Here is a 27714-nt window from a genome sequence, read left to right as displayed (position 1 = left end):
ATGCAAAGACAAGGCCCACCCTATGCAGAGTGACAGAAGACTAGTCATGTTCGGGCAATAAAGACAGGTAAGAGAAAGGCACATATGAACAAGTCTGGAAGAATACTTAACTGAATTTTTCCATTCATGTATTGCAAACATTACAATAATTTGGCAAGAGGAAGAATAGCAGACCAGTCATACCGTAACTCAACTGTGCTTGACAAAGTACAGCAGAGATGGAAATGGGAATGGGGAGATTCATACACTAAATTCTGGGTAAGAGGCCACATTTGGAAGTCTGAAGTGGAAAAAAGTGAGGGGAAAATAAACCTTAAGACATGAGGGATGGTTTAGAAAGGTTGTAATGACAACACTTTTGAGGGAATGGGGTACAGTATCTGAGAAGAGGAATCAATTACAATTATGGTTATCACATGAATCCAGAAAAGAACTTGGGTAGTACAGCAGTTGATTGGGAACGAGGTCAAGATGAGGTTGATCTTAAGGCGACAAGAAGTCAGATAGGACAAGACAGGAAGAAAATTAGAAAAATATATAGGTATGTGCAAGGGCAGTGGGATCTTGGCTTGGTGGGCAAGGTACAGAGCAGCGTTGTGTCTTCTTCCTTTTGTCCATTTCCACTGTTCGTGGAGTGGAACTGTAGCTTTTAATTGAAAAACTTAGAGGAGCTATTAGCCAAGAGTCTATAGTAATCAGTGCCTTAAATTCTGATAAAAACCAATGAAGATACATATAATGAATTTCAATTTTGTCAAAATACTTCAATGGCACCAAAGGAATGTTGAACCCGACATACTCACTGAGAATTGAAGAATGAATTAACCTTTGCGATGACGGATAGAACGTCTGACTGCTCTCCATTATGTTTAAAATGGTTTCTTCATCAACTACCGCTTCTTCAGCCTCTGCATTTCCTTGACTCACCCCTTTTTGGGAAGGAAGAAAAATGACTGCAGTCCACTTAAAGATTTGTGGGAGATTGCATAAACGGTAACATCACTGATCTAGTGATCCAGAGACCCAAGTTAATGCCCTGGGCTCATGGATTCAAAACTCACCATAGCAACTAATGGATTACAACTCAATTAACTTATCCAAAATTGAAAGCCAATCTCAGTAATTGGAACCATGTCAACTTCCACCAGTGCCATAAAAGCCCATCTGGCTCCCTGATCTAAATTTTACTTCACGCAAGGAAAGCCATTCTTTTTATCCAATTTGGTCTTCAGGACCCACAGCAATATGGTTGACTCTTATATGCTCTCTGAAATGGCTGGCACACCAGCCAGTACAAGGGCAAAGAGAGCTGGGCAATAAATGCTGACCTTGCCAGCAATGTCCACATATCATTAAAGAATAAAAGGTGAACTAATAAATCTGCTTCTTATAATAGATTTGTTCTTTGCAATTTCAAACCATTTTTGACTAAAGATTTGAATTTAGATAACCTGATTCAAAAACCTTCAATTTCTAGGCTCTTAACATAGTGTAGCTGTATTGGTTATTAAAGGAGGAAAAAACTTGAACAACTTTCAGTTTTCAGTAAGCATTAAAATTTTCCGTTTTCCAATAAACTGAAGTTAGTTATTAACTAAGACTATTCTAAAGGGACAGTGCATATGTTGCAGTCAAGCAATCGCAAAGTCTAGATTCAGAAAGTTATCTTACAAAATGTTTAGAATCTCTCCTCCTTATTTTAGTCATAACCAGACCAGAAAAGGTGAGTTATTTACCGCAACTGTCTAAAATCAAACCCTTAGCGTTAAAATACAGAGTGTGAGAGGACAGAAAGCTTTGTTCTCAAAATGTTTCATGATTTCCCAGCAGCAATAACAAGCAGAATGGTGATGAAAAGAATTTTTTTGTATACAATTTGTGCCACGTGAACAGAGCAACATTCAAGGAGCAGCGCTCCAAGAAGCTGCTACATTTGAATGGGCTAGAATGTTAGTTACATTCAATGCTGCATTAGAATAATGGCAAGGTTTATTGTAAGGTTTTCACTGGTCAGTTAGCACAGTTCAAGTGTTAGTGAACAGTCAGTTTAGTCAGTTGTATGGAGATAGAAAGTTGTTAACTCTGGACTGTCAGTCAGTAAGGCGCTTAGGAGCTGGAAAAAGCAAATACATCCAAAAAAAGTGCTGCTAAAGCAGCTTCTGTGCTGTTTGGACCCCAGGGAACCAGGAAGTAAAGCTAAGTGTGAGCTTACGGCTCAGAAAAGCCCTGGGAGCCGTCAGGGCTTACAGGATGCTATGTGCCATTAGTTCAATGCAGTTGAGTGTGGGGTTAAAGGAAGTTCACAAGCAGCATTCACTTTTTGTGCAGCAGGGCAAGTGAATGTTCACACTGCACAATTTCTAGAATCCAAAGGAGCACAGACCCAGAAATGGAAAGTGAACCAACAGAACGTGAGTGTTGTCGAGAAAGTGATTAGCTTTTGAGTGTATTAAAGCTAAGGTTTTCGAATCTTGTTGCTTTATTTTCTTAGTAAGTAGCTGGGAGCTACTTGTCAACTTTAAAAAAGGTTACTGGTCCCTAGCCAGATCATTACCTAATTTTGTCAGTCTGACCTGGGGCTGTAACACTATTGACACTATTACTGACATTTTTAAATGTTTTTAAAAATAGGATGTCACCAGTATTTCTAGCCCATCCCTTGAATTGAATACAGGATTAGATCATTTCACAGGGCAGTTAAGAGTCAACGTCATTGCAGTGGGTCCACAGTAATGTGGAAGCGAGCATGGATAAGGAGGGCATATTTCCTTTCCTTAAATGATATTAGTGACTTTATAATGTTTGAGTCTCCTTCAAGGTTCACATTCTGCATGCAGAAAGATCTGCGTGTGCACATTTTGTGAAGCACTCTGTCAGGGAAATACATGGCAGCGCGCAAATAAGCATAATCAACATGGCAAAATGGATTTAAGTCACTAGCAGTACAGGCAGGTATACTGCGCATGTGTGTTTTGTGTGTGAATGGAGTATGCTTGGGAGGTGTGAGCCAGCACTTGTTTTTTTGACAATTAACAATGGTTATACAATTACTTTAGACTAGTTTTTAATTGCAGAATTTATTTAATTAGTTTATTTCACCATCTGCCACAGTGTCATGGGATTCAAAAGCATGTCCCAGAACGTTAGCGTGGGGTTCTGGATTATCAGTCCATTGACATCATCATTAGGCAACTGCATCCCTCTAATCTACATTATTTAATTTGAAAACTACAAAATTTGCTTGCTCGAGTCTGCAATATCAGGTAAATTAAAAAAATTACAATAAATGGCAGCTCAAAAACAACATTCCTTACTGTTTTCATCGTTGTGAATTTCAACCAGATTGGCAGGTGTACAGGAAAGGCCGTCAGGAGATGTAGTATCCATATGCAAGGTCAAATTAGAAGGGAGTGTTTCAAACTCTTCATTCTCCTCCATGGATTGTGACAGAAAACTTGTTTAAAACAACAAGAGGCACGTTTTTACAACCTTTATTAAAATAATAGATAAAAGTCAAATGTACATTCTCAATAAAATGAAATGGGAATCTACTTACACTGAATAGTTATTTTGCCACAGAATCTCCTTTATTCTGCGCTGAAAGATCCTTTCATTCTCTGTAAGATGTACGGATCCACGGTCTACAAATAACAGCATGAAACACGTTAGAAGAATGTTTCGCTTTAGGTAACAAATTGAGCGTCAAACAACTTATACTGGGGATCTCAGCCATTAGATTTTGTACTTGCATCTCAAGTTAACTTCAATGAAAGTACTGCATGGTCTAGACTTAGATTCTTCAGATATAAAATGGTATTTAGAATACTGCAAAAGAACATTGGATCTATGCAGGCCACATCAGGGAGGCATTAGAAATGTAGAAAAATCACAAAATCAAATACTTTTTGACGTTAAGATTACTCATTTCTCCCTTTCTGTACCATGGGCTTAAGTGTATAACTTCTAACATTGAATAATACTTCACTTCATTTAGGTTAACATTCGAGCAGTTTTAAGCATTTCTATAACTATTTCGTGTTTACTTTTTACATAGAAAGGACATGCTATTAGGTACTTATCCAAATGAATATTTGAACAAAAAAAGGAGAGATTTGTTTTGCAGCAAAATGACCAAGTCCCTCAACTTTCTTGGATAGTAATGGGCACGGCATATTCTTAGTTCTGCCAGGTCTGTGTGTGAATGAAAAAAAAAAGTGCTTACAGGAACAACCTGTTGCAGTGATGTATCAGTTGGGGAGGGAATCTAGAGCTTGCAGCTGACTGTTTTATGTTTTCGAGACACAATATCCACAGGAAATCCAAGCAAACTAGTCCACGCTGGCATTTATATTCTATTTGAGCCTCCTCCCATTTTTCCAGATTTAACAGTCAACCAGAATTCCATTGGCTCTTGCACACTGATCTAGCCTCTCATTACACGCCTCCACATTAATCACCTCAATAACTTTCTACAGTAGGGATCTACCACTTCACCACTCTCTCCTGAAGCCGGTTATTTGGGACTATGCTTAAAATAGGTTTTTCTGCCAAGTGACTGCATTAACTTAGTCTGGGTCATCGACGCTCAGTCAATGGAACTTTATGATTCATCAGGTCATACAGAAGTTTCTCTACTCAGGAGTGTAAGCAGAAGTTCTAATATTGATGCAGAAAGGTGCAACACTTCAAATTTGATAGAGTCTGCAGGCAGTTGGCCTACAATCCTTCACAGGATCCAAATTCTAGCACTACAAGTCCCTAAGGCCTTTCAACACAAACCAAGACACCTTTTATATCAGGAAGTACATACAAAAATTGAAAAGCAATGTTTTTGACCAGTGTGGAATGAAACATCTTAGAAGGAAGAAAATAAAAGTAAAAGATTTACCTCATAATTTCAAGGAAAAATTCAGCTTTCAAAGCAGAGAAATGTTTCTCCAGACTATTAAGTTGGAACCTCACTTGTCAATGGTTTAAATCTAGATAATTATAAACATTCTATAGCTTGGTTTCCTAATTTATTTAAGAATGATGAACAGCTCAGTGCATCAATAACCTTTGAACTGATCATGCTATTTCCAATCTTTTTAATACCTACAGACGATTTCAACTTTTGCCTTACGAAATTTAAAATGGAGAAAAAAATTAAGATTTTAATTCATTTGCCAAGAGTGGAATTTTTTTTGTTTAACAGAAATGGTGTTAACTTTTAAACAGGAATGTTAGCTAGCTATATACTATTGCTACTAATTCAATTAAATACCGGTTGGATGCAATACTATCCAAGTCAAATTTTACCCTGGGATCCACAAGCAGTCAAGAAGGATCAATTCCAAACAACAAAAGACCTCAGGTCTGTGCTTAAAAGCTTGCCCGAAGATAATTCAGCTCAAATTGGTATAACCCAAAGATATCAGCTTCCGAACCCGGGCCTGGAAAGACTGCTCCCCTGGGAACAGCTGGATGATGATACAGGTAGTGCCCTGCGAGTGGAAACGAGTAATTGATGTTAACAGGAGAAGGTCACACCATAACTGTGAAGTAATATTGCTACATTGAGATCATGCTAAGGGATCTAAAGTTCAAGCTTTCTGCAACATGGGCTGTAAGAAGCTTTGGCCAATAAAAAGGAAGACTAAGAGAACAGCCAGTGCTTTCAAGATGATGATATCATTGATTTGTGTAAACCTCTTGCCAAAATCCTCTATTTCGAGAAACCTTCAACCGGGTTGAAATACTTTCAGTAGGTTAGTGATAACCACATAATGAACAGGAAAGAAGGTTGACCATTTCTACATTTGACTATTCTAATGCATGCTGGAAAAGCTCCTACCATCCACCCTCTGCAAACCTGAGGTTATCTTAGAGTCTGCTGGCTACGTCCTAACCTACAACAAGTCTGGTTCATCCACTACCTTTATATTCTTTGACTGATTCTGGTTCCCATTCACACAGTGCCTTGATGTTAATTTTTAATCATGTTCCCAAATTTTTCAATGTCTTTGCCCTTAGCTCTAACTTCTTTCATGTACAAACCTCATCAGTACCTCTCCAATTCTGATCACGTGCGCATTTGATTTTAATTGTTCGACTCGTGGTTAGCTTCTCAGCTGCCTGCCAGTTGTACAATTTATTCCCAAATCACTACATCAACTTCTCTTTACTTCAATAAGGTGTGCCTTAGAACTGACCTCTCTTGTAGGGTTTGTTAACTTTCCAGGGTTGTCCTTGAATATTTAGGAATTAATATTTAACATCTTGGACACTGATGTGATGAAAACCCAGGAGATAAGTTATTTTTAAAAACTGTGGATCCTTTCAGTTTCTTTGAGCATTATAGTCTATTAGTTGTAAGAATAGAGATGAGAGAAGGCAGGCTTTGGATTGGGCAGGATGTTTGCTGGTGGGATGTCAGTGATGAAACTTCCAGGAAGGTATCCAAGCAGACTTGGCAATCTTACTCTTTCCACCAAAGCTTTTTTGTCATTCTCCAAAATATCACCTCACGTGACTGTGTCAACTTTTAGTTTGACAATGTTCCTGTAAAATGCTTTGACCGTTTCACTCTGTCACAGGTAATTTATTTATGCAAGTTGATGAATCAACTCTTTCAGAAAGTATGGGTGAAAATCAGGTCTAATGGCATCTGTAAAGCAGTGATTCTTCATCAGATTATTACCTTCCATTGGTGTTTCAGATTTTCAGAATCTTCGGTTCTTTGTTTTTATGGTAACAACTCATTACTGTGCTCGAGTTATTGTTTCATGATGAGAATTGTTAATAAACTGACTTTCAAAAGGAAATAAGATGCTCATCTTAACTCATAAGATCTTGAATCCTCACTAGTCTTTCCATGCTAGCTGATCTACACAACTTATTTTTCCTGTAGCAACCCAATTCCTCTTTCTGCAGCAACACAGGCAGAAGAGTTCAGAGGGAGAAGTGACAGGTTTGGACGTGGATGAGATACATTTATGTTGTTACATTTTTGGAGTTTGTTCTTGTTATTTACATTAGAGATTGATTTACAGAGTGCCCATGTGATTACCTTATTCTTACATTTAGAGTCATACTCACACAGCATGGAAACTAGTCCACACTGACCATGTTTCCAAATTAAACTGATCACACCTGCGTACAGTTTGGCCCATACCCCTCCAAACCTTTCCTGTTCATGTACTTATCCAAATGTCTTTTGAACATTGTAACTGCACAAGCATCTACCACTTGGTCTGACAGTTCATCCCATATACAAACCAAAAATAAGTTTCCCCTCATGTCCTTTCTAAATCGCTCCCTTCTCACCTTATAAACATGCCCCCTAGTTTTGAACTTCCACAGCTTAGGGAAAAGACCTTTGCTATTCACCTTATCCATACCCCACTTTGTAATCTTAGATAACCTTCTTCACTGTCCACCAAACCAATTTTGGTGTCATCCCCAAACTTACTAATGTTGCGTCCTATTTTCTCATTCAAATCACTTATACCAATGACAAACAAAAGTGGGCCCAGTACCAATCCATGTGGAACAGAGGTCCAATCTGCTAAACAACCCTCCACCTCCACCCTCTGGCTCCCACTGTGGAGCCAATTTTGTATTCAATTAGCAAGCTACCTCGTGGAATCTTTTTACGGAAATTCAAGTAAACAACATTTTCCACTCTGCCCTCAATCTTTTTGGTTACTTCCTCAAAATACTCAACTAGAGTCTGAAAGAGGCAATTTCCCTTGCATAAAATGATGCTATCCCTACTCATTCCACTGCCTCTCCAAATGTAATTAAATCACCACTAACAACTTATCCACCATTATCAGATGCCCAGGTCAACAGTTCACAGGTTTCTCCTTACAGCATTTCTTAAATAAAAGGCACAACCTCAGCCACCCTCCAGTCGTCCAGCATCTCACTTGTGATTATAGATGATACAAATATTTCTGATTGGGGCCCTGTAATTTCCTAACTTCCTACAACATCCTGAGATGCACTTGATCAGGCCCTGGAGATTTATCCACCTTCATATTTTCTAAGACTTCAGGCATTTCTTTTCTGTAAGATTAACTGTTTTCAAAACATCAAAATATTTATTTTGAATTCTCTCGCCTCAATTTCTTTCTCCACAGTAACAACTGACGTGAATTTTCATTTAAGCATTCAGTTAAAAGCTCTGCCATCTCCTGAAGTTCAAAACAAAAACAACCTCATTGATCTCTAAAAATTCTCTCCAGTTGGTCTTTTGCTCAATGTACTTGTAGAACGTCTATAGGATTATCCTTAACCTCACCTGCCAAGGCACTCTCATAGCCTCTCCCTTGCTTCCTGACTTCCCTCTCAAAAACATCCCGACACACACTATATGCTTCAAGAGATTTATTAGAACCCAAATACCTATATCTAATATATGATTCATTTTCTATTCTTGAATAGAACCTCAACATCTTTATTTATCCATTATTCCCTAATCACACCAGCCTTACCTTCCACTCTAACAGGAACATTATGTCTCTGAGCTCTCATTATCACATTTTTGAAAGGGTCCCAGTTGTCATTTGTCCCTTAACCTGCAAAGGGTCTACTCAGAATCAACTTTTGTAAGTTTTTGTTTCATACTATTAAAACTTGCCTTACTCCAAGTAAGAACTTTAACTTGAATGGTAGGCTTATCTTTTTCCACAACTATTTTTAAACTAACAGATTTCTAGTCTCAGTCATTTGCCTCGTTTCCCAAAAGAAAGTCAAGGTTTTTGCCTTCTCCAGTAGGAACATATAAATGTTGATAAAGAATATTTTCTTTAACACATTCAACAAATTCCTCACCATCCAAACCTTTATATATCAATACAAGTTACAGGAAGTTGTACTATTGTAAGACGTTGCAATTACCTTGTGAATCAGGTGACTCAATCTGAGAGGACATATTGTTCTCACGACGGCGCTGTTTCTCATCATCCCAGATGGCCTGCAATCCTGGGTTTCTGCCAATCTGAGCTAAAACAAAAAAAGAAAAATGGTCAACACTCCTGTTCCAAAGCCACCAGCTGGACCCCAGTTCCAAAACTACAACAGATGCTTGGTTCAAATTGAAACATGCACGTATTCAACTTAAGAATTAAATAAAAGGATTTCAAGTGCTTAACGTGACATATTACTGACAACATGGAAATTTGGTCAAGTGTGCCCTGCCCACAAAATGTAGGACAAATTCAAACATGATTTCCCCCCCACCCCATCAGTCTACTCTCAGAGATGAGCAGATTGTCGACAGTGTTGTTAAGCAGTACTTGCAAATGAATAATCTGTTTGCTGGTGCTCAGTTTGGGTTTGGTCAGCGTCACTTAGCTCTTGACTGAGGATTCAGCTTCAGAGGGGCTGATTTTAACATCAAGGCAACATTTGACCAAGTACAGCATCAAGAAGCCCTAAGCCCTAGCAAAACTACAGTCAGTGGGAAACAGGTGCAAAACTCTCGAATGCTTGCTGTCATATTTAGAACAAAAGGAGATGATTGTTGTGACTGAAGGATTGAAGGTCAGTCCCAGACAACACTGCTGGAGTTCCTCAGGTAGGTCAAACATCTTCAGGAGCTTCATCAATAACATTATCGCCAAGATGAAGTCAGGTTGTTGAAGTTGTTCACTAATGATTGCACAATGTTTAGCACCATTTGCAAATTCTCAGATACTGAAACAGTCAACTCCATATGCAGCAAGACCTCGTCAAATGTCCAGGCTTGGGCTAAGAAGTGACAAGTACTATTTGCACCACTGAAATGCCAAATGAGAGAGAATAGAGCTTCCCTGTGACATTCACTAGCTAGGGTACAGTTAGATGACATCCTGTGTATTACGATCACTAAGTCCCCTACCATCAACAGTCTGGGGTTACTACGGACCAGAAGCTGAACTTTTATTTTTAAAATTCATTTGTAGCATAAGGATATTGCTGGCTAGGCCAACATTTATTGCCCATTCCTAACTGCCCAGAGGACAGTTAAGAGTCAACCACATTGGGCCGATCAGGGATAGCATAGGGAACTTGTGTGTGGAGCCTGAGGAGGTAGGGGAAGCCCTAAATGAGTTTTTTGCTTCTGTCTTTACGAAAGAAACGAACTTTGTAGAGAATGAAACCTTTGAAAAGCAGGTGTGCATGTTGGAATGGATAGAGATAAAGGAAGCTGATGTGCTGAAAATTTTGTCAAACATTAAGATTGACAAGTTGCCAGGCCTGGACCAGATTTGTCCTCGGCTGCTTTGGGAAGCGAGAAATGCAATTGCTTCGCCACTTGCGAAGATCTTTGCATCCTCGCTCTCCACTGGAGTCGTACCTGAGGACTGGAGAGAGGCAAATGTAATTCCTCTCTTCAAGAAAGGAAATAGGGAAATCCCCAGCAACTATAGACCGGTAAGTCTCACGTCTGTCGTCTGCAAGGTGTTAGAAAGGATTCTGAGGGATAAGATTTATGACCATCTGGAAGAGCATGGCTTGATCAAATACAGTCAACACGGCTTTGTGAGGGGTAGGTCATGCCTTACAAACCTTAGAGTTTTTTTGAGGATGTGGCTAGAAAAGTTGATGAGGGTCGAGCTGTGGATGTGGTGTATATGGACTTCAGTAAGGCATTTGATAAGGATCCCCATGGTAGGCTCATTCAGAAGGTCAGGAGGAATGGGATACAGGGGAACTTAGCTGCTTGGATACAGAATTGGCTGGCCAACAGAAGACAGCGAGTGGTAGTAGAAGGAAAATATTCTGCCTGGAAGTCAGTGGTGAGTGGGGTTCCACAGGGCTCTGTCCTTGAGCCTCTACTGTTTGTAATTTTTATTAATGACTTGGATGAGGGGATTGAAGGATGGGTCAGCAAGTTTGCAGACGACACAAAGGTCGGAGGTGTCGTTGACAGTGTAGAGGGCTGTTGTAGGCTGCAGCGGGACATTGACAGGATGCAGAGATGGGCTGAGAGGTGGCAGATGGAGTTCAACCTGGATAAATGCGAGGTGATGCATTTTGGAAGGTCGAATTTGAAAGCTGAGTACAGGATTAAGGATAGGATTCTTGGCAGCGTGGAGGAACAGAGGGATCTTGGTGTGCAGATACATAGATCCCTTAAAATGGCCACCCAAGTGGACAGGGTTGTTAAGAAAGCATATGGTGTTATGGCTTTCATTAACAGGGGGATTGAGTTTAAGAGTGGTGAGTTCTTGTTGCAGCTCTATAAAACTTTGGTTAGACCGCACTTGGAATACTGCGTCCAGTTCTGGGCGCCCTATTATAGGAAAGATGTGGATGCTTTGGAGAGGGTTCAGAAGAGGTTTACCAGGATGCTGCCTGGACTGGAGGGCTTATCTTATGAAGAGAGGTTGACTGAGCTCGGTCTCTTTTCATTGGAGAAAAGGAGGAGGAGAGGGGACCTAACTGAGGTATACAAGATAATGAGAGGCATAGATAGAGTTGATAGCCAGAGACTATTTCCCAGGGCAGAAATGGCTAGCACGAGGGGTCATAGTTTTAAGCTGGTTGGTGGAAAGTATAGAGGGGATGTCAGAGGCAGGTTCTTTACGCAGAGAGTTGTGAGAGCATGGAATGCGTTGCCAGCAGCAGTTGTGGAAGCAAGGTCATTGGGGTCATTTAAGAGACTGCTGGACATGTATATGGTCACAGAAATTTGAGGGTGCATACATGAGGATCAATGGTCGGCACAACATTGTGGGCTGAAGGGCCTGTTCTGTGCTGTACTGTTCTATGTTCTATGTTCTATTACTGCGTGTTTCTTCCGTAAAGGATATTAGTGAACCAGAGGGACTTTTCTTGACAATCAACAATGGATTCATGGCCAGACACTTAATTCCAGTTCCAAAAAAAAACTGAATTTGCATGCCACTGCTTGCTGTGGCAAGATTTGAACCTGGGTCCCCAGAACATTATACTGTTCTCTGGATTAACAGTCCAGCGATAATACCACTGGGCTGTTGCCTCCAATCGGACCAGCCATATACAAACTACAGCTAAGAAAGCCGATCAGAAACTGGAAATTCTGTGGTAACTTACCTGCCCACACTCCATAAGGCAGGTCAGTTATGTGATGGAATTCTGTCCACTTGCATCTACAAAATACATTGCAGCAATACGCCAAGGCTGGTGGATTTGGTGGGATGGTCTTCAGAGGGTTGATGCAGACTCAATGGGCCGAATGGCTTTTATCTACATTGCCGGGATTCTATGATTCCATGATTCTAAATGCTGGCCTAGCCAATGACTCACACGTATCACACAAACACTTGCGTAACCAGTTGTTGCATATGAAGCATATTCGGCATAATTGTTTCATAAAAATACACATTTCGTACTGTATCAACATAAAACAAATTTTGGAGAGTAGCCTAGAAGAATGCTAGAAAGTGTACTAACAGTAGTCTCAGAATTTTAAAAAAATACCTTCAACTTCTGAACGATTTAATATATCAGCTGCAACGGCATCCACTTCAAGTTCACAAGTGCTCTGCCGACCAATATCCTGAAGAACTAAAGAACTGCAACATAACAAAAAGTTATTACCGCTATGCAAAAATTAGAATATTTCAAAGTTTATTCAAACAAGCTATATCAATCTTATACTCTGGAATTATCAAAAGCTGTATCATTAAACATAAAGAGCTACAAATCACAGTATACAGACATGCAGAAATTCAGTGTGGAGATACAGCATGGAACTAGATAGCTTGGACAAAACTTGGTGTATTTCAGACGCAATATTAGAATAGAAAAAATTACAAGGAAAGCTCTAGTTTAAAACTGACTAATGTCCTGTAAAAATATCAGTGGAAATAGGTTTTCGATGAGTACGGATTCACAGCAACTATTTCCAATTTCCCCGAGCTTTACAAACAGGACGGAAAAAGACAGCAGGAATGTCATAACCAGGCCAACACTAAAAATGATGCAAGATAAAAACATTAACCAGAACAGTACAACGGTGTTCACATTGAACGTGCAAATGTCATCAAGCCTAGATCAGGAAGAAATTATTTTTCCCCCCAAGCCTTCTGTTGATTCGATTTTAAATTTTGCAACTAGCATGGTTCTTTTTTAAAAATATAACAGGTTTTCCCTTATCACTGTATATACCCTCCATTCCAAGTGTCATACAGGCACTTAACATATAATCACCAGTTCTGCTCAAGTTAGTGAGCACACCCGAACCAGGAGGGTGGGGGGGGTGGTTGAAACGGTGAAAAATCAAATACTAAGAACAAATAGGAATAGTATTTCTCTTCCCTTGATGCTTTTAAGTATTCCAAACCATACATGCCCTAATAACAATTGGATAGGAATCTTTTCAAATATTCAATCTTTCTTGGGTGCTGAATAATTTACCCGATATCATCATATTGGGTGCTGTTCCACATTCTGCCTCAAATACCACTTTCTATATTCTGCAATTGTGTCAAATTGGCAACTCTATCCAGTAAAATACCAGATCACCACTTATCTATCAATCTTCAGTGCATTAAAAACCAAAATCAAAACAAGATAAAAAGAATGAACGAATGAACGAACAGTTATATTGAGTTCCATAGTCAGCAATTAGACAAGTTTTTTGTGGCAGTAAACATAACTCCAGGATGACTGCTGCCTCCATTGTGCCAGGGTCAAACATACTGGAGAACTGATGTAAGAGGGAGGAGATTTGAGAAATTGGGACCAGTCCTGGGGAAGGTAGGACCTATAGAAGCTAGACGGATTACACTTAACGAAACTGCAACCAATACCTTTGCAGGGAGATTTGCATTTGGTGCAAATTTAAACTAGTTTGTCAGGAGGTTAGGATCCTAAAGAGTAACTCAAACTGGAAGAAGCCAAAAGTTGGTAATAGAAAGCCAAAAAGTTGCTAGTGAGATGAGAAGAAAGGGGACACAGAACATGAGTATTGACTATGCTTCAAGAGAGAAATGATGCCAAAAAGATAAATTTAAGGGCACTCCACCTGAAAGCACACAACATTCACAGCAAAGATAAGTGACCTCAAGACACAAATAGGGATAACATGGCTATTACAGAAACACGGCTGTCTGGTGACCAGGACTAGAAACTGAACTGGGAAAGACGAGGACAAAAGTGAGGAGAAAGAGGTGAAGTTGCTCTGATAATAAAGGATGGGATCAGCACTTCAGTAAGGGAGGATCTTAAATCAGAAGAACAGTGTGTGGAATTTGTTTGGATGGAACTTGGAACAGCCACAGACAGACTTAAAGGCCAAACAGTGGTAGGTGTCAGGGATCTGGTATCAATCAGGTGAGAGAAGCAGGAGGCATGAACACCGCATTTACCATAGAGGATTTCAATCTGCATGAAGACTAGATAAACCAACTGAACATTAAAGCAATGGAGGACAAATTTCTGGAGTATTACGAATTTCTTTTTATAGCAGTATATTAAGAAACGAGCTTGAGGATATGCCACTTTAGATCCAGTATGACGTAATGAAAAAGGGCTAATCAACAAACATATTGAAAAGGAACGCTCAGGGATGAGTGGCCACAATGCAATAGAATTTTACATTATGTTTGAAACTGAGGTAGTTCAATCTCAAGCAAGGATGTTAAATATGAATAAAGGAAATTATAAAGGCTTGAGGCACAAATTAGCACATGCTGACTGAGAAAATACCTTAAAAAGGCATGACTGCACAGAGGTAATGGACAGTCTTTAAAGACTTATTGCATGACTTACAGCAATACATTGCAAGATGCAAAAACACAAAAATAAACATGGGCAGGACCTGTACAATTAATGCCTTCATTGCTCAGGCCTTTTGAGTATAGGAGTTGGGACATCATGTTGAGTCTGTACAGGGCATTGGTGAGACCTCTTCTGGAATACTGTGAACAATTCTGGTTGTCTTGAAGGATATTATTAAATTGGGTTCAGAAAAAAATTTCTAGGATGTTGTCAGAAATAGGGGATTTGAGTTATAAAAATAGACTGAATAGGCTGAGATGTTTTTCCACTGGAAATAGGCACTGGTTGAGGGGTGATTTTATAGAGGTTTATAAAATAATGAGGAGAATAGATAAGGTGAATAGCAAGGGTCTTTTCCATAGAGTGGGTGATCTCAAAACTCATGGGCATATTTTTAAGGTGAGAGGAGGAAGCTTTTAAAAGGACACGAGGGACAACTTGTTGTTGAAAAGCACAAAGTGGTTCATGTGTGGAATGAACTGCCAGAGGAAGTATTGAATGTAGGTACAGTTACAACATTTAAGAGATTTGAATAAATACATGAATAGGAAAGATTGTGGGATATGGGCCAAATACAGGTAAGTAGGACTAGTCTAGTTTGGGAGCTTTGGCAGCATGGAATAGTCAGACCGAAGCATCTGTCTCCATGCTGTATTCATTACAGTGTGGATATATATTAATGTTTTAATGCCAAATTAATGTCAAACAAATGTATATTAATGATTTGGATGAAGAAAGAAATTGTAACATCTCAGTTTGCAGATGGTACCAAATTGGGTGGGCAATTGAACTGTGATAAGGATGCAGAGATTCTGCAGCACGATCTGAGCAGGTTGGGTGAGCGGACAAATCAATGGCAGATGCAGCATAAAGAATGCTCTTGCTCTCAAGAGAGCACTATAAAGGTTTACGAGGCTGATTCCGGGAATGGTGGGACCGACATATGAGGAGGGATTGACTAGAATAGGGCTATTTTCACTAGAGTTCGCACGAACAGGCTGAAGGGGGCAATCTCACAGAGAGGGGCAATCTCACAGAGACTTATAAAATTCTAACAGGACTAAACAGAGTAGATGCAGGATGCGGGGAGGATATTCCTGGCGATAGGTGTGGCCAGAACCAGAGGTCACAGTATGATGATTTGGGGTAGACCATTTAGGACAGAGATCAGGAGACATTTCTTCACCCAAAAAGAGTGGTGAGCCTATGGAATTCATTACCACAGGAAGTAGTTAATGCCAAAACATTGAATATATTCAAGAGGTGGCCAGGTATAGCATTTGGGGCACATGGGTTCAAAGATTATAAGGAGAAAGCAGGATGAAGCTATTGAGAGTTAGACATTCAACAATAATCATGATGAATGGTGGAGCAGGCTCAAAAAGGCCGAATTATCTCTCCCTCCTATTTTTTTTAAGTTTCTACATTTCTATGCAGATGGAATATAATGTGGAAAAACGAGAGGATATCCACTATGATAGGAGGAGCAGATGTGTAGAGTATTTCTTAAATGTAAAGAGATTGGAAAGTTTAGATGTACAAAATGGGACCCCAGGTGTCTGGTCAATGAATCACTGAAGACAATTCATGAAGGTGTGGCAAGCTATTAGGGAGGATAATGGAACGTTCATCTTTCTGCAAAAGGATCTGAGTAGTGAAGTCTTGAATTAATTCTACAGGAGCTTGGTTAGGTTGCGCCTGGAACATTGTGCAGTTATAGTTTCTATCTCAGGTAAGATATTATTACCATAGAGAGAGCATAATGAAGATTCATCAGATTTTTTCCTGGGAAGGCTGGGCTACCGTATTTAGTGAAAATGGGAAAACGAGAGGAGGCGATCTCATTGAAACTTACAAAATACTAGAAGGGATAGACAGGCTAGTTGGAGGTATTACTCCTAGTTGGGGAATCTGGGGCCAAGAGCCACAACTTAAAAATAATGGGATGCCACTTAGGTGTGAAACAATGAGAAATAACTTTTACTTAGAGGGTTGCAAACATTTTGAATTCTTTACCCCAGAGTATTGTAGAAACTCAGTCTATGAGTACATTTGTGGTAATCAAAAATCTACTATCTCTACCAATGACAAACAGGGTTTATGGGGATACGGTGTGTAAAAGGCATCCATAATCCAGAGTCATATTGACTGGCTGATCAGGCTCTGGGGGCTGAATGACCTACTCCTGTTCTTATGTTCCATAAACTGTAGATTGTTGTATTGACAAAATTCCTGATCAAGTTGCTTACTTTTTCAGATCTCCCACCGCTGGTTTGGTACAGCAACTCAACTAAATGTTTAGCAATCAGTTTCTGAGCACAGACTGAAGAAAAAAAGTTATGGATTACAGAAGATAATTTTCTTGAAATAAAACAGTTAGATCTTGAATAATATCCTCCAAAGTGACAAAAAGTCAAACGCCAAACAGTTCTTGGTTAAATTGCATGAGTAGAATGTCTTTAGCATAGCAAAGCTGCTTAAGGTTTCATTTAAAAGAAAATCTGGGTACAAATAGAAGGACCTGAATAGAAGTGCCATTAAAGAGTTAGAAAAATTGGAGAGGTGCTCAAAGACATGAAACATACCACTGTAAGAACTAGGTATTAAAACATGAGGAGAAATTAAATGAGGGCAGAAAGGTAAGAGAACTTTTGCATGCTGGGCCACAATGGCTGAAAGCACTGGTACTTAAACATCAAGCAATGAGAAAAGTAGGCCTGGACAGAGAATGGAAGAGTGAAAAGTGGAAGCACGGAGTCAGAACAGCAGCTACGGATAAGTTGGATAATGCTATGGATGGGTCTGTAGAATGGAAAAATAAATAAAATGAATTGGGGAGGGGGAAGTGAGCAAAAGTCACTGCAACAGATCAATTAGCTCCCACTACTAATACCATTTATTTTATTTCAGAGTTTTATTTAGCTTAATTTGAATTTTCCAGTGGGTACGTTAAGATTTGATCTCATGTCTGGATTATTAGACCAGTAACAAAACACTATGCTACCATGCCCAGCTTTAAATAAATAAATAACAGTTCATCCATGTACAGGCCAATACTGGAATTGGAATACGGACAAATCTAAAAGTGAAAGTCAAATATGAATTTAAAAAGTGAAAACCAAAGTATTTTTAGTTCCTAGACAACCTTGGTAAGTCATCTTCCTCCCATCTTACAAAGGAGCATGTAAATGACTTCTCTGTTGATGCTGGTGATCCCTTCGACTTGGTCGAGATGGGGCTTTTCCGTGGCTTTTCATTCTCTTTGCTATTGGTGCTGCTCAATTCTAAACCAGTTTGTTCAGGAAGGTATTTTCCAAGTGGATCACCTATGGTTAGAAACCAAATCTCTTTGAACTGGACACATCATAACTGAATGCAAGTCATGAAACAGCAAAAATCAAGCCCATCTTCTCTCTCTCGTTGATACAAATCACTCTGATATGTCCTATTACACAATCTTTTGTTTGAGACTGAGCCATAGTAGCTTTCTCCTCCAAGGACTTGCCTCTGAGAAAAACAGAGCCATAAGCTGCTTGTTAATTAAGATTCACTTGTATTTTGTCATAAACAGTGGGATATCACTAATTGGGGTCACGTCTACAGTATCTATAAAGGGACAGAAACTTTAGTATGCTTTTGTTCGGAGGTACATACCTATAATGTTTCAGTCTATGTAAATGTCAGGTGGAATACAGACAGGCATCAGTACTAACCTTCACCGACTCACTTTCCAATCCTGTAGTCAGGAAAGTGGAATACAGAATATGGATAAATTGGCTGGCATAAAGTTTGATGTAGAGGTTAAATATTAACTGACTGACAGGTCAATCACAGAATGAGGTATTAGGCAATTTCGAAATTGCTCAAAAACTGCTTCAAAGAGAACTGTAATACAACCAAATTACTTTGTGTAACAGGGGACATTTCATATAGACTGGAATCTTATTTTCCACAAAAGAAATAATTTCAGCACAGAGCTTAATGAACTCTTCTACATCCTAACCATTATTCTGTCCGTAGTACTATTATATTTTCTCTTCCCATTTTGCTCCTTATCATAATTTTTTTCAAATGTCTCCTACCCTGTCTCCAGGCACTACATCAGAACTCCCAACTGACAGGATGCACAGGACTTCAGCGTGGTCTGACTGGTCATTTTCTTGCACCCAATCTGCTATTTTGTCCCTCTGTAGTTTTGAGGCTACCATCTCTATTTACACCCTCTGAAGCCAGCATAAGATCAGGAGTCTCTTGCAAAAAAATTATGACTCATAATGGTTAGTGCTAGGATTACCATGCCTAATCACAGTTCTAAAATCTTTTTCTGACCAATTCAAACCGTAGAACTAAGGGGTGATGTAGAATTACCAAGCTGAATTGGAGCCAGCACATTTATTAGACACTGCAAAAGCACAATTACTGATTATGCTTTCTTTGGTACTCCATTCAACTCCACTCATCAACGTTACCTGAAAAAGTTCAACGGGTTCTCCTAACATAGGACAATTTGGTTGGGACTATTTACACATTGTGGGGTGTAAATTTACTTAAAAACACATGCTGCTCAACCAGGCAAGGATTATGAACGCTGCTGAGCAGCTTTCAAACATGTACTTTCATATCAGCTACATTGAAATTTTGATAACTTTTCAATTTGTGTTAGCTTCTGGGTGCTTCAACTTCATAAACTGTCCATTACCAATGTATAGAGACAACCCACCCATAAACTTCAGACAAGTGCACTCTATAAAGCCACCTATTTTTACCAACACAAATTGAGAAGTGCATTATTTAAAAGAAAAAATGCAGTGATATCAACAATGATTGGTTATTGCTTTTTGTCAACTTCCATGCTTACATTAAACTCTTTTCTAATCATTGACTGTTTTACCTTTTCTCTGCCTTTTTCTGAATTTTACAGCTGCAAGGTGAATAAAGTTCATGCCGTACAGATTATGATCAATGAAGAGTTGCAGGAGGTAAGGTAAATGAGCTTCATATGGCTGGTAGGATTTGTTCATAACAGCTCCTCCTTGTAACAACTCACAGACCCTAAGAAGCAACACAAAACTTTGAGTTGTAATCTATCCAAACAAATAATAATGCCTGTGGAATCTCAGTTACAGGAATATGCTGTCAATGTTACGTATCGTTTAATTATTGCAGCCTCGTTAAAAAACACTAGGGAAAATTTTCCTGTGAACACCATGCTAAATTATAAATCATAACTATACAAGATAGCAGGCCATTCACCCTTTCGCACCCATTCCACCGCACAAAGTGATCGTGGCTGATCATCCAACTTAGTTGCCTCTTTGTTGCCCCATCTGCTTTGATCCAATTAGCCCAAAGAACTATATCTAATTCCTCAGAGAAAACATTCGATGTTTTGGCCTTCACCACTTCCTATGGAGGAGAATTCCAACGGCTCCTCTCTCTGGCTGAAGAAATTTCTCCTCTTCAGTCCTGAATGGCTTACTTTGTATTTAGACGATGATCAACCTTCTCAACTCCCAGGTCATCAGGAACATCCTTCCTACTTATAGTCTAGTTCAGTTAGACCTTTACAGGTTGTGAGATTCCGCCCCCCCTTCTCCTAAATTTCTGTGAATATATTCTTAACTGATCCAGCCTCTCTTCATACATCTGTCCTCCCATCTGATGAATCAGTCTGGTAAACCTTTGCTGCACCCCCTCCATAACTTATATCCTTCCTCAGATAAAGGAGGCCAAAACTGCAACAATGCTCCAGGTGTGATCTCATCAAGACCCTGTACAAATACAGCAAGTCTCCGTGCTCCTGCACACAAATTCCCTAACTGTGAAGGCCAACACATCATTTGACGCCTGCTGTGGCTGCGTGTGAATCACTTACCACTTCTTTCAAATTTTCACTAACTTAATTTTCCAACAAAAAGTTTTCCCTGAACACTCACTATATATCAGGATTTTTGCATTATCTATCCTGCTAGCTTCTCCAATTAGAGTGGCCATAATCCAATTAAGAATGTGTTGCAGCTGAACGATCGTACAGAAGTAAAGAGACTTTGCCCAAATTCATACCGCAAGATTTTCAAACCAGAAATGAAGAATCTCTTAACATCTGTCTGGGCTGGTTCCAAATATAATTCTCAAAAGGTTCAATCTCAAACATTTGTTTAATTTTCAGCATTAATGATACAATTCAGCTTTGGCTCAGTGTCAATTTTGTCTAATTTAAAAATTAACTGATAGCAATTTGCATAGCATAACACTAGTTCATTTTTTTTAAAAGAGTTAAAATTACCAATTAGAAAGTCAAAGATGGATTGGAAATAAATCATACAAGGCAAATTAAAAAGCATTTCCTGGGCACACTGAAATCCTATGAACAATTACAGATTCAGTTACATATTTACACCATTCAGAGCTGAATGGGACTGTCTTGCCTTGTTTTTAATCTGACTTAGACTGTAAAGTAACCTCTGCAGAGGCTTCATTTATTGCCAGACAATGCCTGAAAAGAACAGCCAAGTGAAGTTGCAAGTTCTCAACAGAAGGCTGCCTCTCAGCAACATCATGCAAAGGCGTCAGGCCAAGTTGCATATGTACATGGACACATAACAGGAGGTGCATCACACCATCACCCTTCCTGACCCCACTCTGCCTCTGTGCAAGATTTCTCTTCCAGCATCCAGTTTGGATGTGCTGCAATCTTCACCAATTAAATATTGGGAAGAGTAAATTCACAACCTTTGATAACTGCTACGGACTCCACTTCCCTCATTATGAACTGCTTTAGCTAAATTAATATCCCAGTTTTGACGGTCTATTTAGAGGAGTTTGAGATTCCAATCCCATACCTACCTTGTACCATAAAAGGTCCACCCATTTCCAATTCAGGTAAGTTTGTTCATCTCCATCCCAGCTGCCAAAACCCTTACCCATGTTTTTGTTACACACACACAAATTAGACAATCCCAAGGTTCTCCTAGATAATCATCCATTTTCTACCTTTCATCAATTTCAGCTCATCTGCACTGCTGCTAGTCTTATGCCACATCACGTCACCTTAGTAAGTCATCACTTGTTTATGAAGCCAAGTAGATCCCTCTCAACCAATGCCACCTTTAAAAGCCCTCAATTTCCAAACTCTCCATGGCTGCACTCCTTCTGCCCTAACATTCTTCAGTTCTGCACTACTCTGATGAACTCTTTCCATGTCTTAGTATGTCCAATCATCGGTAACAGTTCCCTTGACTTTCATTACCCCAATGACTGAAATTGCAACCCTATTAAAGCCTATTCTCATGACCCACTTAAAACCTCTCTTTGACCACCCTTTGTTACCATATTTGCTGATCCATACAGAATCTCAGCGAAGTGTTAAACCAGAAGCAAGTTATGAATCAGTCATTTGAAGTCTACTCAGGCATTTTTAAACAAAAATCCTAATGCTGCAAATATTGATGAATTTATAACAATACAATGCAGAAGAAATTTCAAAATTACAATTAGAAATTCTACTTCATAAGTCTTTTTGTGTTAAACGGAGAAGAATTATGCGCAATAAGGAGGTGTCACATCTACTAGGAACTAAATCTTTATTACAATTTGTTTGAGTTTTGAATTTATGAATCTCAAGTGCAGCTCAATGAAATGGAAAGGGTCTGTTTTTAATTAAAAAAACTGAGTTACACAAGACACTGCATTCTTTATATGGCAAGCAGCATAATTTGGACAGTTATCCTTATAGATAGGATTACTTAAAAAATTGACTGTGATAGTAGAAAAACGAGTCTAAGTAAAAGAAGTTCTAAGATAGAAGTAACAATGTCACTTGATAAAATGTTTTGTCTATCTCACAACCATGATATTCACTCAGATATAGAAATGTTCCATACTTATGCAATGGTTAGAGTTCAGATTATTACAACTGTGAAGAAACATGCATAGCAGATACGTAGCTAATTTAACTATACCTTTTAACCATCAAAGGATTGTACAGGTAAATCTTCATGAATTGTTTTTCTTTCTCGTGAAAACCATAAAATGGCCTGTAAAACAACAAGATGATTTTAACCATTTTGTGCAAAGTGGTGTGCAATGTTTATGAGAAATTCTTTAGGGCAAGAGAACGTGGGAACAAAAAGGAAGGAGAAATTAAGACAAGGAGGAAAACGAAATAAGGAAGCAGAGTTATCAGTGCAAAAAGATGCTTAAAATTAACAAACTGCAAAATGGCCCCAACTCTGCCAAGCCTGCTATTATAAAATAAATAGGTTTATACACCATCTCACTTTGTATAGAACTCAACATTACAAAATGGAACATTTTATGGTTTAACACAAAAAACCACAACGCTAAACAGAATGTTAGCCCAATGCAGAAGTTAACAAGTGTAAAGTTTCTTACAAGAATCTGCCTTAACAACAACCAAAACAATTTTGTCCAATCTTTAAAAAAATGCTCAATTAATATATCACATCTTGTTGTAAGACTCATAACACTGTCAAAGCTATCTGCTTAATCTATAAATATATAACTAAAACTCTAACTTACATCAGGTTATCTGCCACTTCTAACGCTTCTCAGGCACATGAAGCTTGCATTCTAAAGTAGGTCTGTATTCACCAAGAATAACCTCCCCTCCAATCACTTAAAATCACACTTAAAGCCTGTACCAATGTTAGCAGACATTCCAAATTGTTCTCTCAACAGGTCATGCTTTCCACCCTTTTACAAAAGCTGTCACAACCCATTTCATGCCTCCCTTTCCTTTACAAAGTCCTTGAATATGAATTCACATGTGAAATGTGTTAATTTTCATGCAATTCAGCATTTAATTCTCTTCCACCAGTTGTTTGCTCCATAACCAAAAACAGCCTCAATTACATATTTATGTATACTCCTACATTCTCTGTAGCCTTCAAAACCACACATTACCCTTCTCTTGTACCATTGCCCGCTGTCCTGAACAGTAGATCTGCCTTCAAAGTTGCATTTTTGGCTATCCAATCAAGGCCAGAACATCTCAGTCCCGCATGGCTATATCCCAATGAATTATATTCAAGCCCCTCCTCTTCATCTACATGCTATCTCTTGGCAACACATCCAAAATAATTCCATATCATCACATATGTAAAGTACTGCAGATACTGGAAACCACCAAAAAGCAAGAAAATGCTGGAAATGTTCAGTAACCCAGCCTGCCGCTAGTTACCTTCAGCAATTGAAATGAGTCCCAGCACGAAACAAGCATGGTACTGCTGTTGTGGCTAGAGTACACATCTTATTTGCTGCAAGTTTAAAGATCTAATTCACTTGTGGGAAATAAAATGGCAAGATTCCAAGGCTGTTTTTTCTTAAAATAATTACCACTTTCGGTGACCAACTACAGTTATAAGAAATCACCTTCATTTCCTTCAATTGTTTACAAATCTGTATATCGTCTCAAGTTTAGTACAGTAAAGCAGTAAGCATTAAGTTTAACACTTTGGTTTGCATAAGCTCATACTAAAAATTTGCATCCTGATCCTGAGCCTTCATTTAGATCAGCTACTTAGAATATAAATACATTTTTCGTTCCAAATTTTAAGATAATTTTGGCATACAAAATATCTTTATCACTAGTAGAACTGCTTTATTGATATGAAAAGCACAGTCAAATGGAGAAATTAATATTGACATTTATACATACTTACTGCTCCAACTCAATGAACCAACATACAACACCTGTTGCAAGATAATTGATTTCACTTACATCCCGGACACAAGTGATACCCTGAACACATGTTGCACACTGGAGGAAGGATTGCCTAGTGATACATTTAGTGCTCGGTCGATGCTGAAAGCAAGCTGACGAAGATGCCGTTCTGGTTGTTGCCCGCAACCGTCATATGGAACGTAAAGGTATGGAAACGTGCCATGCAAATGGAGGCAAGTCTTCTGACCTAGAAACAAAGATTGGAAGAACTATTACACATTTTAATGAAAATGAAATAAGCCAAACCTTCACTGGAAAGCTAACTGCAAAATAATGATGAAATCTTAAATATCTTAACACATTAGTCTGAAATGCTAAGAAAATCAGCAATTTTAGAATCAGAGGAAAACACCTTAACACATTCAATTTCCAGTTGTAAACAAAGATCATTGGACTATGCACATTAACTTTTTCTCTCTAGAGATGTTGCCAGACCTGTTCAATTTCTCCAGTATATTCCGCTTTTGTTTCAGATTTCCAGCATCTGCAGTTCTTTATTTTTATTACATTCTCTACTTTTGACATTCCTTGAGCACTGCCGGTTATGCCTGCTTCCGGACGGCATCTAGTGCCATCCTGAATTAACTGCAGGAAACACATCAGATGATCCTAGGTGATGACCCTGGGAAGCTATGCACTTAACTGCCCACCTCAACAAAGCAATATCAGTAAATTCTGTCATTGGAGGAACTTGAACTGGCCGCAGGCAGACACACACACTTGACTATTATCCTAGAAAGAGCTGAACTGAATTCACTAATTACTATATAACAGTATAGTTAGTTCAAAGCAATTTTCAAATGTGTCTAGCAGGAGCTCAAGGCATCATGCAGAATTTACTGCATGAGGTTGTGCAAAGTTGGTTGCCGAATGTTTCATTGCACATTTTGAGGTATTAATTACACCGCCTAATTGCAACAGGACATGCCAGGAAATTTTCCACACTGGTCTACCGGATAACATGGAAAACTGCACAAGAATGTCCGGGTATATTAAAAAAACAGGACAAATTCAATCTAGCCAACTACCACACCATCACTCTACTCTTGATCAAGAAAGTGAGAAAGTGTATCATCAATACAGCTATGAAGCAGCACTTCCCTAATAACAACATACTCACAGACACTTCAGTTAAGTTTTGCCAGGACAACTCAGCTCCTGATCTCATTACAGACTGGGTTCAAACTTGGGGAAAAAAAGACCTAAATTCCAGAGGTAAGGTGAAGGTAGAGTGGGGCTGTCCTTGTCATCAAGGCTGCAATGAACAGAGTCTAGTATTAATAATCACTGGAATTGATGGGAATATGGGGTAAACTCTCCATTGGTTGGAGTCACAAGGAAACCAAAAGATGGTGATCAGAGATGTTGGGAACTGCAGATGCTGGAGAATCCAAGATAACAAAGTTTAAAGCTGGATGAACACAGCAGGCCAAGCAGCATCTTAGGAGCACAAAAGCTGATGTTTCGGGCCTAGACCCTTCATCAGAGAGGGGGATGGGGAGACGGTTCTGAAATAAATAGGGAGTGAGGGGGAGGCAGACCGAAGATAGATAGAGAAGATAGGTGAAGAGGAGAGTATAGGTGGGGAGGAAGGGAGGGGGTAGGTCAGTCCGGGGAAGATGGACAGCTCAAGGGGGCGGGATGAGATTAGGAAATAGAGGTGGGGCTTGAGGTGGGAGGAGGGGATAGGTGAGAGGAAGAACAGGTTAGGGAGGTGGGAATGAGTTGGGCTGGTTTTGGGATGCAGTGGGGGAAGGGAAGGGGAGATTTTGAAGCTTGTGAAGTCCACATTGATACCATTGGGCTGCAGGGTTCCCAAGCGGAATATGAGTTGCTGTCCCTGCAACCATCGGGTGGCATCATTGTGGCAATGCAGGAGGCCCAGGATGGACATGTCACCTAAGGACTGGGAGGGGGAGTTAAAATGGCTCGCGACTGGGAGGTGCAGTTGTTTATTGCGAATGAGTGGTGGTGTTCAGCAAAGTGGTCCCCAAGCCTCCACTTGGTTTCCCCAATGTACAGGAAGCCACAACGGGTACAGTGGATGCAGAATACTACCATACCATTGGCAGATGTGCAGGTAAACTTCTGCTTGACATGGAAAGTCATCTTGGTGCCTGGGATGGGGGTGAGGGAAGTGGTGTGGGGGCAAGTGTAGCACTTCCTGCGGTTGCAGGGGAAGGTGCCGGGTGCGGTGGGGTTGGTGGGGAGTGTGTAGTGGACAAGGGGGTCCCGGACAGAGTGGTCTCTCCAGAAGGCAGATAAGGGTGGGGATGGAAAAATGTCTTGGGTGGTGGGGTCGGATTGTAGATGGCGGAAGTGTCGGAGGATGATGCGTTGTATCCGGAGGTTGGTGGGGTGGTACGTGAGGACTAGGGGGATTCTCTTTGGGTAGTTATTGCGGGGGCGGGATGTGAGGGATGTGTTGCGGGAAATGCGGGAGACACGGTCAAGGGCATTCTTGACCACTGCACGGGGAAGTTGTGGTCCTTAAAGAACGCTGACAACTGGGATGCATGGGAGTGGAATGCCTCATCCTGGGAGCAGATGCGGCAGAGGTGAAGGAATTGGGAATAGGCGATGGAATTTTTGCAGGAGGCTAGGTGGGAGAAGGTGTATTCTAGGTAGCTGTGGGAGTCGGTGGGCTTGAAATAGATATCAGTTTCTAGCTGGTTGCCTGAGACGGAGACAGAGGTGTCCCGGAAGCTGAGGGATGTGCTGGAGATGGCCCAGGTGAACTTGAGGTTTTGGGATGTAAAGTTGCAAGTAATGTTCCAGCATTGGCCCTTGATATTCAGTGGTATTACCATCACTGAATCCCTACTATTAATATCCTGTGTATCTCCATTGAGCAGAAATTGACTGGACTAGCCAGTGAAATAATGCAGTACAAGGTCAGGTCAGAGGCTAGGAATCCTGCAGCATGAAACTCCCCTTTGAACCACACACCCCCGCCCGCCCCCCAAAAAAAAAGCCTATCCACTATTTGCATGATACAAGTCATGATACAATTTCATGATGGAATACTCATTTGCCTGGATGACTGCCGCTCCACATTTCAGAAGCTTGGAGAAAGAAATGGCCTAGTGTTATTATCACTGGACTGTTAACCCAGAGACCTAGATATCATTCTGGGGACCTGGGTTCTACTCCCACCATGGCAGATGATGGAACTTGAATTCAATAAAAAAAAATCTGAAATTAAGAATCTAGTGACGACTGCGAATCCATTG

General features: G+C 39.8%; 1 protein-coding gene across 1 annotated transcript in view; it reads right to left on the bottom strand.

Moving 5' to 3' along the window:
* Positions 1-27714, bottom strand: part of rev3l (REV3 like, DNA directed polymerase zeta catalytic subunit) — a 181868-nt gene that overhangs the window by 95328 nt on the left and 58826 nt on the right. The window contains exons 2-10 of the mRNA XM_059645215.1: positions 24479-24668; positions 22698-22772; positions 19628-19788; positions 17882-18062; positions 12433-12527; positions 8884-8988; positions 3557-3641; positions 3315-3454; positions 804-929 (exon numbers count right to left, since the gene is read on the bottom strand). Of these exons, the coding sequence (XP_059501198.1) occupies positions 804-929; positions 3315-3454; positions 3557-3641; positions 8884-8988; positions 12433-12527; positions 17882-18062; positions 19628-19788; positions 22698-22772; positions 24479-24668 (1158 nt within the window). The remainder of the gene's footprint in view (positions 1-803; positions 930-3314; positions 3455-3556; positions 3642-8883; positions 8989-12432; positions 12528-17881; positions 18063-19627; positions 19789-22697; positions 22773-24478; positions 24669-27714) is intronic.

The sequence above is a fragment of the Stegostoma tigrinum genome, chromosome 4 (genome assembly GCF_030684315.1).
Source record: "Stegostoma tigrinum isolate sSteTig4 chromosome 4, sSteTig4.hap1, whole genome shotgun sequence".
In the NCBI taxonomy this organism is placed as follows: Eukaryota; Metazoa; Chordata; class Chondrichthyes; order Orectolobiformes; family Stegostomatidae; genus Stegostoma; species Stegostoma tigrinum.
Note: the sequence above shows the minus strand (reverse complement) of the source record. Positions and strands in the feature narration are given on the sequence as shown.